The sequence below is a fragment of the Lemur catta genome, chromosome 14, assembly GCF_020740605.2.
Source record: "Lemur catta isolate mLemCat1 chromosome 14, mLemCat1.pri, whole genome shotgun sequence".
Classification (NCBI taxonomy): domain Eukaryota; kingdom Metazoa; phylum Chordata; class Mammalia; order Primates; family Lemuridae; genus Lemur; species Lemur catta.
Genome location: NC_059141.1, coordinates 48,821,582 through 48,835,571, shown reverse-complemented (window position 1 = coordinate 48,835,571; position 13,990 = coordinate 48,821,582). Strand labels below are relative to the sequence as shown.

Sequence of the window (13,990 nt, the reverse complement as noted above, 5' to 3'; positions counted from 1 at the left end):
CTGGGCATTCCAACTTTGGGGCCAGAGGGAGCTCCCTTGCCACTCAACAACCACAAGATGTGTCTGCCCTCCGTTTTCCCACTCATTACCTGATGCTTGGCATCTTTGCTAGTTGTTTTTGCTTAGGCTGCATCTGTCTCTTTCTACCTCATCCTACAGCCACGATTCTGTAAATGCCTAGGACAAAACCAGGTAACTAAGACAAAGGGACTGAAACCACTTGTTTATAGTATTTTTTTTGTCTGAATTTTAGAGTATTTCCTTCCAGTCCTAGGTTCCACACATTGTAATATATAGCTGAGATCTTGTTTTATGTAAAATAACTGTATTCTCTTCTCATTTTCTATATTATTAAAAATTCTTCCTAAACATATTTTTAAATGTTATCATAATGGTCCATTAAATGACTATATCCTAATGTTGGATATTTTAGCTGATTGTTATTCACCTATTTCTAACAATGTTAAAACTGTAAAGATTCAGAACTGCTTCCTTATTTAATAGATGAAGTAATTAATGAAGTGGAAAGAGGTCTAAAAATCAGCAAACTGGGCCAGCTGTCCAAAAGTATAATAATGTGACTAGATGGACGATAAAAGAATAGACTAATTCTGTGAAAAGTTGTAAAAAAAAAAATGGCACAGGATGAAAAGAACAGAATACAGGATCAGAGGTGGAGAAATTTAAAATTAAAAAATTATGTGGTCATGACCTAAAAAGATTATCTCAAAAGTCCCCAGAGGCAGAGAAATAAAAGTAATTAGAATGTTTTAGTGGTAGTTATCAGGGTCTGGGGGGTGGGAGCACTGGGGAGATGTTGGTCAAAAGATACAAAATTCCAGTTAGATGGGAGGAACAAGTTCAAGAGATCACGGTGATATAGTAAATAAATAAATAGCAATATACTGTACACTTAAACATTGCCAAGAGAGTAGATTTTAAGTGTTCTCACCACAAAAAAAAGTGAGGTAATACATATGTTAATTAGTTTGATTTAGCCATTCTACAATGTATACATTTTTCAAGACATCATGCTGTATACCACAAATATATATAATTTTTACTCATATAGATTTAAAAAAGAATTTTTAAGATAACAAAATAGGAAATGCCAGTGTAAGAAAAACAATGCAAGGCTCTTGATAGTTTATTATACAAATTCCTTTCATGACAATGATACCACTTGATCTTCTTATCACTCTGTGACTAGGTGAGGCAGGTGTAATTATGTTCCTTTTATTGTGAGGAAATAGGCTAAGAGAGCTTAAGAGTGCTGCCCTAGGTGCCCCGGAAAGAAACTGAGAATTTATCATCTCCTCCTACCACATAAAGCTGATTTCTGTTGATGAACTATGGACAACCCACAGTTAAAATCAACATCACAGTAAAAAGCAGTAAGCTTTGAGCTGATAATCAGAGCAGAATTAAGGGAGAGATAACACCCTGGAGAGCTGCTAACCACGCCATAGTTCTCTCCATCCTTTATTCTAGAACTATCCTCTCACCTTAGGAAGGGACTGAGAGTTTGAAGATCAGCAAAATTTATCACTAGTGCAGACTTCAAACTCCTCTAGTGCAATACACTAAAAACAACGTCAGCAATATACAGCATACTTCTACCTGAGCAAGGTGCTAAAAAAATGGCAATTCTATCAAAATTACCCATGATCTCTGGAGGAAAGACATTCTTATGTGTGTCTATAATTCAAGTTGGAAGATATAAAATAAAAAGTATATTGTATGTGTGTGCTGAACTATATGAAATTGTCAACATTCAACAATTCTTGAGCTACAACAATGACATTGTGTATGGTTCAAACTTATTCAGATGTAGAAATAGAGATATACAAATAATGGCATTCTTCCATAGCAAGATTTTAATTTTGTTCTTATTGCTTATCCATATTCTCCAAATTTTCTACAGTGAACATGTACTGCTTTTGTAATTTAAAAAATGTTATTAGAGGGGCAGCGCGTGGTGGCTCACGCCTGTAATCCTCGCACTCTGGGAGATCAAGGCGGGTGGATTGTTTTAGCTCAGGAGTTCGAGACCAGCCTGAGCAAGAGCGAGACCCCGTCACTACCAAAAAAAATAGAATCAAATTAGCTGGACAATTAAAAATATATATAGAAAAGATTAGCCAGGCATGGTGGCACATGCCTGTAGTCCCAGCTATTTGGGAGGCTGAGGCAGAAGGACTGCTTGAGCCCAGGAGTTTGAGGTTGCTGTGAGCTAGGCTGACGTCACAGCACTCAATCTAGCCCAGGCAACAGAGCAAGACTGTCTCAAAAAAAAAAAAAAAAAAATGTTATTAGAAACAAAACAACTAAAATGGTTTGTACTTCAGCCCATGAAGATTTAGATGGCATATCTCATTAATATACTGCTACTAATAATTCTCTCATGGAATGCACAGAGGCCAGCATATTCCTTTTAAACACTAAAAGCAGACAAGCAAGGACCTAAGATGGCCATGTCCCACTACGAGTTAAGCAACATGCCTGGCACAGTAAGCTGCAGAACTAAACACAGAAGTAAATACCTAACCACAAAAAATGAAAAATATGTGATGTACTGTGTACGTTAACTAGCTCAATTTAGCCATTCCACAATGTATACATATTTCAAAACATGTTGTACATGATAAATATAAACAATTTTTATTTGTCAATTAAAATAAGTTAATTTTTAAAATCATTTTTAAAAGAAGTAAATAGACAAAATTAATACTAATCATAGCCAAAAAAAACCTCAAGATCTCTAACTTTAGTCTTGTTTCACAAATGTTCCACCTTAAGAAGAAAAGTACACAGAAGGGTGGTTGCCAAGGGTTGGGGGAGACAGTAATAAGGAGTTATTATTTAATGTTTATTAAAATGGAGTTTCAGTTTGGGATGATGAAAAAGATCTGGGAACAGATGGTAGTGACAGCTGCACAACAATGTCAATACACTTAATGCCGCAGAACTGTACACTTCAAAATGGGTAAATAGTAAATTTTATGTTGTATACATTTTATCACAATAAAAAGAAAGAAAAGTACATTTATTGCTATTCCTTAGAGTCCTCTGAAATGGGGCACTTCACCTGCCAGAATGATGCCCCTGAACCGCACGCTTCCTAGGAAAGGAGTGAGCCTGAGCAGAATGACATGGGCTGTGTCCATACCTAATCCACGGAACACATGCAGCAGAAGGGCCAGTCAGTCTAACTTGTCAGAGTTTATGAGAAAATCCTGCAAGGACTAGGAGCAGCAACTGAAGACAGCGTTTTTAAAGCTGGAACAAACTAAAACTTTTAGCTAGGACAGTGACATCTCATTTCCACTTGAATTAAAAAGCTCTAGACAGCCAAACTTGCTTCTTGGTTGTCATGTTTTGCAATATTTACTACGCCATAATGTTTACTACTCAATGGCTAAGTGCATGGTAAAAAGAGAAAAACAGAATCTGGCTTCTAAATTGCCTTTCCTGGGGGAAGAGGAAGAAAAGGAAAAAAAGTACAGTTTAAGAGCTCCTTCAAACAGATATTATCAGGGAAGCAAGGCTTTGTGGAAAGTTCAAACAAATGAGAAATGACTAATGATTTTCTTCAATGCTACTGGTTTCTCATCCTAAGGAAGTTAACTCAGATACCCTGCTAAGAGTGGAAAAGGGATGCAGGGGAGTGTTACAGAACACCCACCACCAAACCTACTTTGTATTTAGGTGTAAACAAAACTTACCAAGCACAGCATAGGGGAAAACAACTCACGAAGGCAACATTCATCCAGGTTTCTAGGTGGGGAAAAGGTGGGTGGGCAGGAGAGGGGCTTACACCTAAGGAAGGGTGGAGGATTTACGGCAGATCACTAAGAGACTTTTGATCTTCTGCACCCTGTGGAGTGGTCTCCTTCTTCTCCATGTGGCTCCAAGTCACTATCAGGAAGTTCAAGGTGCACTGTCCCCTGACAAGAAGTTCAGCTCCAAGAGGACAGGGACCTTGTACTACTTGTGCAGATATCCCCAGAGACTGGCACATAGCAGGTACTCAAATGCCCACCATATAAGTGCTATTCCAATCTCACCTGATCTTTATTGAAAAGGATGGCCCAAAATGAAATCAATAAATTCCTGCTATAGGAATTCCGCATGACACAATTATGTTCTAGGTAAGAAACTGGTACTTTTACCAGTTTAAGGTTTAAGCCATACTCTGAGATATCTGTGGATCCTTACAATGACTAATTTCTGAGGAGTGTTTACGAAAACTACAAAACCAACATAAGCAGTAACAGTTACACAAGAGTCTTACTATAACTTCACCAATCAGAAGACAATGTACCACTTTCCATTTAAATATTTTAAAAATCAAAACCAAAGCAAAAGGCAAGAAATTAGTCCCATCTGTCAGCAATAGGTTCCAAAGCTAGTAACACTACACCATACCTTTACAGAGAGAACGTACTTACTCTCTGGCTGGAAGACAAAGTCATATACCCAGACAATCAGCAGGGTCCACAAGACACTCCATGCAATTAGCTGCCAGGGCTCATACTTTGTGCAATGCCCATTTACATAATTCTTGGCTTTCGTAGAGTATACTTCCAAAATCTCTAAGTAGGGCTCAAAGGCCTTCTAGAAATACAACAGAAAAATAGAAACATTATGTTCAGTGAGATAAAGGAAGTCTGTTCTTAGTTTGTACTACAACTCTCATTTTTCAAGGGCAAGTTCATTCCCAATCTGGCCCCATCTCAGCAATAATCTTATCATCCTCTACAGCCCTCAGAACTTGTGCACCAGTCACTCCAGTGTAATACTGCCACTTATGAGCCATGTGGACTTTGATGAGACCTTTGATCTTCTGTCTATTTTATACAATAAGAGAGCTAAGCTAGATCATCATTTCAGACCTAAAGTTTCTATATGAATGCCAGTATTCACTGTCCCATTCTCTTAATGCAAACTAATCCTCTCAAAATGAATGTCATTTCTCTTTTTCTCTATTTTATTTGAATCTTTCCCCTTCTCTAACCCAGTGGTAAGCAACCTGATTATGTAACCATTCTGTTACAACTACTCAACTGTGCTGCAAATGCAGTCGTAGTGCGTAAACAAATGAAAATGGCTGTATTCAGACACAATTTAATTATGAACCCTGAAATCTGAATTTCACATAATTTCCACGTGTCACAACATATTCTTACATATTTTTTTTTAAGTTAAAAAATGCTGCCAGGGGCAGTGGCTCACAACTGTAATCCTAGCATTCTGGGAGGCCGAGGCGGGTGGATTGTTTGAGCTCAGGAGTTCGAGACCAGCGTGAGCAAGAACGATACCCTGTCTCCACTAAAAATAGAAAGAAATTATATGGACAGCTAAAAATATATATAGAAAAATTAGCCGGACGTGGTGGCACATGCCTGTAGTCCCAGCTACTTGGGAGGCTGAGGCAGGAGGATTGCTTGAGCCCAGGAGTTTGAAGTTGCTGTGAGCTAGGCTGACACCATGGCACTCTAGCCTGGGCAACAGAGCAAGACTCTGTCTCAAAAAATAAATAAATAAAAATTTTTTTTTAAATGCAAAAATTATTCTTAGCTCATGGACCACACAAAAGCAGGCACAGGGCCAGATCTGGCCTGTGGGCCATGGTTTGTTTACCAATCCCTACTCTAAGGCCCTACTTGACTATAAATCTCTTAAAGTCAGGGATAGTATCTTATCATCATGTGTATCCTTCAAAATACAAGGGCAAAAGAAACAAAAAATCCTCTCATCTATAAACACACCAGAGTATCTCATTCATGAGAATTCATCTCTCCCTTTAAATTCTACTCCAGTATTCATTTGTGATAAGCCCTGCAAAGAGCTTATCTCAACTTGCCTTGCAGTCTACTCATCTGTTTCTTATCTCCCTGACTACATGGTTAGGTCCTCAAAGACAGACCAGTTCACAGTCATATTAACAATGCCCCATAGTGCCCTGCACAAAATAAGGTCATTTGATAGTTTGTTATTTGTTCAATTATTCAACATTTATTAAGCATCTCCAACAAAAATGGCTGTGATAAAATGAAAACATCTCCAATGTTTAAGGCATTAAGTTGGGAAAGTATTCAGGTAAATGTATTTCCTTGTCCTCACTGAGCTTACAGTCTAATGGGAGGGATGTATGTGTGTCTATACATAAATACACAGACACACACATACATAAAGAAATAATTCAAACTCTTCAGGGAAATAGCTATAAAAAATGCATGCTAAGAGAGAACACTGAGGAAGGCCCATCTAACTATCCGAGAGAATGACAATGACAGAGGATAAAATGTAAGATAGTTAAAATGGAAAAGAAAATTCTCTAGGCAGAAAAGTTAAAAGGAAAAAAAGTCACACCAGGAAGAAAGAAATAGTAGCTAGCTGCAAATACATAAAAAGGATCTGGGCATAGCCACAATTCTATGTGTTGTAAGTATAAGCCACTTGACAGCAGGGACCGTATCTGTCTTATCCAGTGCTAATTCCCCAAAACACAAGGCAGAGTGCCTGGCATACAATCGGTACTGAATACACACTTGGACAGTGGCTGACAGTGCCCAAGTAAATGAGTGAACACAACAGAGGACTGAGTCTGGGAGAAGTACACTAGGTCCATATTAAAAATGGACTGGGGGAGAAAAAAAGCATGCAAAGTAGAAGTATAAATTGATAGGAACATTTTGTAATTTGTTGGCATCTATTAACATTTTAAATGCATATTGATCTTGACCTAGCAATTCCACTTTTTGAAATCTACATACTTACACATGTGTACAAAGAGACATATCCAAGAACACTCATTTCAGTATTCTTTGTAACAGCAGAAAAAAATATATAAATAATGTAAATGTCCATCCATAAAGGAATGGTTAAACTATAATACATACATTTTATGTACCCCTACTATGAAACATTAAAAAGACAGATTTACATGAACTACATGGAAAAATTTCCAGAACATAATATTGAGTAAAAAGAAGCAAAAACAATAAAAGGCATGAACTGTTGAACATGAGAATAATTTTTTTTTTTAATGATAACTTGAGAGACAAGTAGGAGGAATACAGAGGTTAGAGACAATAATTTTACTTAAGAGATTGCTGAAACAGTCCAGGGGAGAAATAAATTGGGTTTGAGCTTAAGCAATACAACATTGGGGATAAATAAGTACTATAGATATGAAAGACATTTCTGGAGGTGGAGCAAACAGGATTTGGTAACTTATTATTAATAGATATGGGAAATACGGAGTGGGAGAAATTTGGATAATTCCAGATTTTCAAGTTCAAGTTTGAGAGACTGGTTAAATGGTGCCACTATTAACCATGGTAAGACTAGAAGAGGAAGGGAAGCTGAAGAAGGTAGTAGATACTTTGAGAAAAAGATAATGACACTGGTTTGAGTTATGTTCCTATTGAATATCCATATGTAATGTTATAATGGTAGTGTGAAAGCTTAGGAGGACAGGTACTCAACAAATGTTTGCTGAAAACATTTATACCTCCAATGAAGTGAATGTTTATGTCCCCCGAAAATTCCTATGTTAAAACCTGACCTGCAAGCTGATCATATTAGGAGGTGGAAGCCTTTGGGAGGTGATTAGATCATGAAGACAGAGCCCTCAGGAATAGGATTAGAGCCCTTACTAAAGAGACCTCAGAGGGCTAATTCACCCCTTCCACCACTTGAGGACATGGTGAGAATGCACTGTCTATGAGCAACTTCTATGAGGTCCACCTTTTACAAAGTGGGCCTCATCAGACACCAAATCTGCTTGCTGCTGCCTTGATCTTGGGCTTTCCAGCCTCCTCTGGGAACTGAGAAATCAATTTCTGTTGTTTATAAGCCACCCAGTTTATGGCATTTTGTTACAGCAGCCTGAACAGACTAAGACAATACCCTTAGTAATTAGACTGTGGTATAAGCTAATTAACATAGGGTTCCTTAGAGGGCTATCCATGGAAACAGTTTATCTGCAACCCCTCCAATAGTTCTTGGTGGCCATTCCCCAGAGCCCACTGTTGCATCAACAACTTCAACCCTACAAAACAGTCGCAGTAGGAGTCAAAACCTGCGAAAGACTACAGGAGTCTATCATCAAAGATATGTCATGATTTCCATCATTATAAAGAATCTTCTAGCTCATACCTGTAATCCCAGCAATTTGGGAGGCTGAGGCAGGAGGATCACTTGAGGCCAGGAGTTCATGACCAACCTGGGCAACATAACAAGACCTTGACTCCACAAATAAATTTAAAAATTATCTGGGCATGGTGTTGCATACCTATAGTCCTAGGTACTTGGGAGGCTGAAGCAGGAAGATCACTTGAGACCAGGAGTTCAAGGTTACAGTGTGCTATGACTGTGCCACTGCACTCCAGGCTGGAGGACAGAGCAAGACCATGTTCTCTTATGAAAAAAAATTAAAAAAAGAATCTTCTAGTGTTACCACTGTGGTCAAACCATGTGGTTGAACGGTGTGTAATGAATGGAATGATGAAAGAACAATCATTCAGATCAGCTTTTCTTCTGGTGATACTAATTCCTAATTTACCCAGAAAACAGAGGTCACCAATGTCAAAAGATGACTATCGACAGTACCAACTCTTCACAGCGCTGAACAAAAAGTAATATAACTAGTATCAGGAGACAGAAAAAACCCAGTAAATGTAAACTAATTTTTTAAAAAGCCTTAAAATTAAGATATAAAGACAATCCTCACTAACATTTATAAAATTGTATTCAGCAACAATATATTTTCTTGGTAATTGTTTCGATTCTTAAGAGGATAAAGGGAATCTTTGAATTCAAAGAGGATACTTTAAGAGGAGACATATCTGTAAATGCTCCACCTCCAAAGACAGAATGACACTGTAGTTGGATGGGTCCCGACAAGATTATTGAGTAAGCAACTAGTTGATTACAGAAATTACATCTCCTGGCATCATCCTAAAGTTCTTCTAGGTTACTACAAACAACCTAGGCTCAGTCCCTAAGAAGCATCTCACAACACTGACAGCTTATGCATCATTAGGCTCTATGGGGTAATGTATTCTATCTCTTTGGAAAAAAGGATGAGGCAGTTCCTCTGGGCCTTGAAAACAGCACAAACCCCAGGCTGGGTCATGATGCAATACTCCAGCCCTTGGGAAGCACAGAATCTAGGAGCTGAAGGGAACCTGGAAGGTCAAGGGCAACATTTTCACTTTACGAGCAGAGGGTCCAAAGTGAAATGGTGTGTCTAAGCTCATACAGACACGCATGTGACAGAGTGGTGACTAAAAACCAAAGCCTTCTGACTCAGTACTAAGTACTCTGTTTCAATTCCTGATTTTCAGTACTCATGGGCAGAGGATCACTTAACATATTATAATCCAGCAGCATCCCACGCGTTTTCTGTTCAATTTATATTCCTGGAAGAATCTACCTTGGATATATGGTACTGTTGATAACAAACTAAAATTGTATAGTTAGGTCATGACTACAGATAAACATCTAGATAGAGATGGCACAAGAATCTTATATGGTTATAATTATTATTTCTCATCATGTCTTTTTGCTTATAACTATACATTTTGCTTATAACAATACATCTATCTGCACATATATTTATAATATAATCACAATTCTTAGACTTCTGTTTATTTCAACTTAATCTATGTATGTCTCTGGAAATATAAGAAATATGAATGGTCATCCACAAAGGCCATTAGTTTACTGTGTAACTCCAGGCAAATTATTTCACTAGTCTGTGCTTCTACTTCTTTATTTAGAAGAAGAAACACAGGAAAAATACAGTCACAAAACAAATAAATTGTGTCTGTCTATATATATATGCCTGTCCTGCGGGAGGGGGTGGGTATATATCTCCAGCTACTGGTTAACAGAACAGTAGTTTCAGTAAAGCTTCCACAAGTAAAGCATTCCTTCCTTCACTGTTATAAAACTGGAAATGTGCCTCTAGAACAAAAACACAAAACACACCTTGCTCAATGAATGACAGTACAGAATACCATAAATCTTTTTAAAAGTATAGTATTAAATGAAAAAAAACCTCTGATAATCTTAGTAGTATGAAGATTCAAAATATTAACTACTTAAAGAAGATATTGTCAAATGATAAGTAACCTGCCTTTCTCTTGTTATTTCCATTTCCAATCTAATGACTAGGTTTCAACTCATGCCTAAAAGACATCAAAATACTACTCAATATTCCTAGTCATTATTAGACAAAAGGCAGCTGCTAGAATTTATGACACTCAATGACAAGGAACTCTTTCAGCCCTCAAATCACTTCAAGGGAGCAAGACACTTTCATGAATGTACACAACAGCAGAAGTCTACAAATACTGTAAATCTAGGGCATGATACTTGTTAGACCATTGAGTTTCAAATTGTTCCAATACAGCCCCACAGAAATGTATTTACAACATAACCCAGGACACACAGAAACAGAAAAATACAAAACCAAATAATACCTAACACCTCGTTACTTGTGATACACTCACATCCTTTTGTATTTCTTCCTTTTTTCCAATGCTTGGCCCACTAAATTGATTTTGTGTCCCTCTAAATGGATCATGACCTGCACTCTTTAAACCAGTGCCTCAGAGTGATTTCACTTCTGGCTTCCTTAAATTTAGAATGTGATTGTGTAATGCTGTAAGGAAGATAATACTAACGTTATTTTCCACTCTACGCAATCTCAGTGCATTTCACACTTATGACTTATTCTTTTAACATTTTTGTGAGGCCAAGATTATGATATGAAGTAATAAGCCCAGGAGATAAATCATTCCAGCCAGTCATGAGTTACTTTCCTTTCGATACTATCCCACAGCTATACCCAATGATACTAAACTCTTTCAGTCCCCAAATCGCTTCAAAAGAGCAAAAGATTCCTTAAGGAAATATCCCATTGTAACACTATCCACTCCCTACTCACCCCTCCTAAAAACCTACTTTGACAACTGATGTAGCTCTTGACCAACTGACAATTAGGCAGTGATATTTCTTTCTCATTAAATTTCTTCATTACAAAGTTATACCTAAAGAGACATTCTACAAATGAATACGACTGAAAGAGAAAAGCCATCTGGCAAACATTTCCAGACTCACATTGCATGATGTGTCTTTCCTTGGAGCTAATACAGTCCTTTCTCCATTAAGCAATAGGCCTAACTACTTGCTTTGGTTTGAATGTCCCCTCCAAAACTCATGTAGAAATTTAACTGCCATGATAACAGTGTTGAGAGACCAGACCTTTAAGAGGCGTTTAGATCAGGAAGGCTCTGCTCTCATGAATGGATTAATACCATTATCATAGGAGTGGGCTCCTAATAAAGGGATGAAGTTCTGGCCCTATCCTCTCTGGCTCACATGCTCATTTGTCCTTCTGCCATGTTATTATGCAGTAAGAACACCCTCACCAGACGCTGGCACCATGCTCTTGGACTTTTCAGCCTCTAGAACCGTGAGTCAAATAAACTTAATTACCCAGTCTGTGGTACTGTGTTATAGCAACAGAAAATGGACTAAGACACCACCTGTATTTGTTTTATTAAAAAGCAATGGCATCTCCATTCAGGCAGCCCCTCAGCCATGCCAACCTAGAAAGAGCTCTACCCTGTAACACTGTCACTGGTATAGACATGCCTACTGCTATTTAAGAGTTTCAGTCATTCAACAATTATTTCCTTAGTGCCTATTCTGTGCAGGAACTATTTTACAGGGATCAGAGAGTTCACCCATTTGTTTCACTGAAAACTTTCTTTTCTCTTTAAAACTCAAAGATTAGGTGACCACCTGACTACAGAGAGACTAAAACTAACTTAGAAAGAGAAGGCTCAACCGGCCATGACAACATGCCCAGAAAAGGGTGGAGCACTTAAAAAGCATTAACTTATTTGGAGAGAATACATGGTAACATTCACACAACTTAAAATTTTAAATGACTTTCATGTTATTTTATTTGCATTTTATAAACTCACGAGGCTCTTAGATTAAGAACACACAGTATCACTATATAGACTAGGAAAACTGAAGTCAAGAAAGGTTAAGTGATTTGCTCTGCAAAACTGATAGAAAGCAGCAGAGTCGGGACACTCCGAGTTGAATTCCAAGAGATGTCCGGAACTATCTCTCAGGGCTTCAAAACACTATTAATATCCAAACATTAACCAGAAAAGTATGACCTAAAAGAAGAGTACCAAAGAAAAGTAAAGAGCTATAAAGCAGAGAAACCAACAAGATATTCCAATGTATTTTCTCCTTACTGCTCTGCTCACATTAAAGAAAATCAGGCTGAAGATTAAAGAAAAACATTCCCACTGTCAGGCTGATCCGCTCCACTAATAATGTCTGAACTTCCCTACAGAGACAGCTAGTTCCTGCCAAGGAAAATGTAGCAATTTTGCTCAGTGGATTACTACAGCACCAAGTAAGCGACTGTTGTATGGTCAAAACTAAAGTAAACACAAGCTAGTTTCCTTAGGCTCCTATAACAACTTGTACCTCTCAAACTACCTGCTTGTCTGAATATGCATTACTGGCCACAACAGAGGCCTTGGGCCGGAAGCATTCAAAACAGCAATGCCTTAACGATTTTATTGCTCTCTGGAGATTCACTATAAAATCAAGGTTCTGGGAAAGCTACTTTCCTACAGAAGGTTTACTTTCACAACATAGTACAATGTCTTTTTTGTATCTCTAATGTGACAATTATCCACTAGGCCTCAATTCAGGTTATTTCTCAAAAGTCAACCAGGGCCAAACTGCTTAGCCAACTGCACGGTGAGTTAACTTGTCCCAGAGGCAAAGCATTCAACCCTGGTGAGAGAGAATAATCAAACTGTAATATATGAACTCCCTTACAGTAGCATAAGCTGATAAGAATACAAATAAGAGGGAGCATACCTCCCTCTTACCTATATCTCCTATGCTGCCTAAAACAGGTGTCTCCAACATAATAGGAACTCAACATTTATTCAAATAAAGTAAAATAATTACAATACTGTATATACTTCTGACAGTTTTGTTTTGCAAGCTCCTAGGAAGTTTCTGCCTCCCGTCTCCCACATTTCTCCCATTCAAGCTTAACAAGACACAGTGGCAAGACTGAATCTGCAGAGGGGAATGGCTGGTTATCTATAACCAGACTCTGCACACACTAGCACTCTTGTGACAAACTCACAAGATACGCCACATCACAGGCCATCAGAGCTGAATCCATCCTTTACAGATGAAGACACTGAGACCCAAAGATCACACGCTCAGAAATGGCAGAGCCAGGATTCAAATCTTCTGGCTCAAAATACATTGTTTTTTCCATATTTTCCACAGCCCAGTTTTCTAGAACCAAACTATCAGTGGTACAAATCATACGATCAACAGGTTCTAAACAGACGGTTCTCAGAGAAGCGATTAATTACTATTCTCCCAACTAAGACAGACAACACTGCCAAATTACCTGAACAATGTCCTACAAAGGCTAAGCACTTTTAGCATGTGGACTGCTATTAAGTGACTTTCTCAAACTGCAAACTTCATTCTTCTCTCAGCTGAAGACTTACACTCATATTACTTATTCTGCTTCCAAAAGAAAGACTAAAAGAAATTATTTTGAAAAGTACTTCGGAGAGTTGTCTCCAAAATCACAAAATGCCACTGTTCAAAGGAACCTCAGAGAGCACCTTGTCCAATCCCATTTCAATGATGAAGAAACTGAGGCACAAAGACTAATACCAAAATGTGCCTTCCCTGGGGTCAAACTAAAGGCAAAGAGAATCTAAGTTCTTGTTCAATACTCTTTCCATTAAACCAATGGGGTACATTAGCATCACCCAAGGATCATGTTTCAGAACACCCCACTCAGAAGTTCATTTGGTGCAGGATGGAGCCCAGAAATGTGTATTTCATAACCCCCCCCCCCAGGTGATTCTGACAGGCATCCCTGGTTAAGAACCTCTTCTCT

General features: G+C 38.1%; 1 protein-coding gene across 5 annotated transcripts in view; it reads right to left on the bottom strand.

Annotated features, from left to right (window-relative positions):
• SGPL1 (sphingosine-1-phosphate lyase 1) overlaps positions 1-13,990 on the bottom strand; it is a 56,771-nt gene that overhangs the window by 28,554 nt on the left and 14,227 nt on the right. For 4 of the 5 annotated variants that reach the window (XM_045567993.1, XM_045567995.1, XM_045567996.1 and 1 more), the window contains one exon: positions 4,452-4,617. In XM_045567993.1, coding sequence (XP_045423949.1) covers positions 4,452-4,617 — 166 coding nt within the window. Of the gene's footprint in view, positions 1-4,451; positions 4,618-10,496; positions 10,546-13,990 lie in introns of those variants that run through there. The other variant, XM_045567997.1, reaches the window with a different exon arrangement.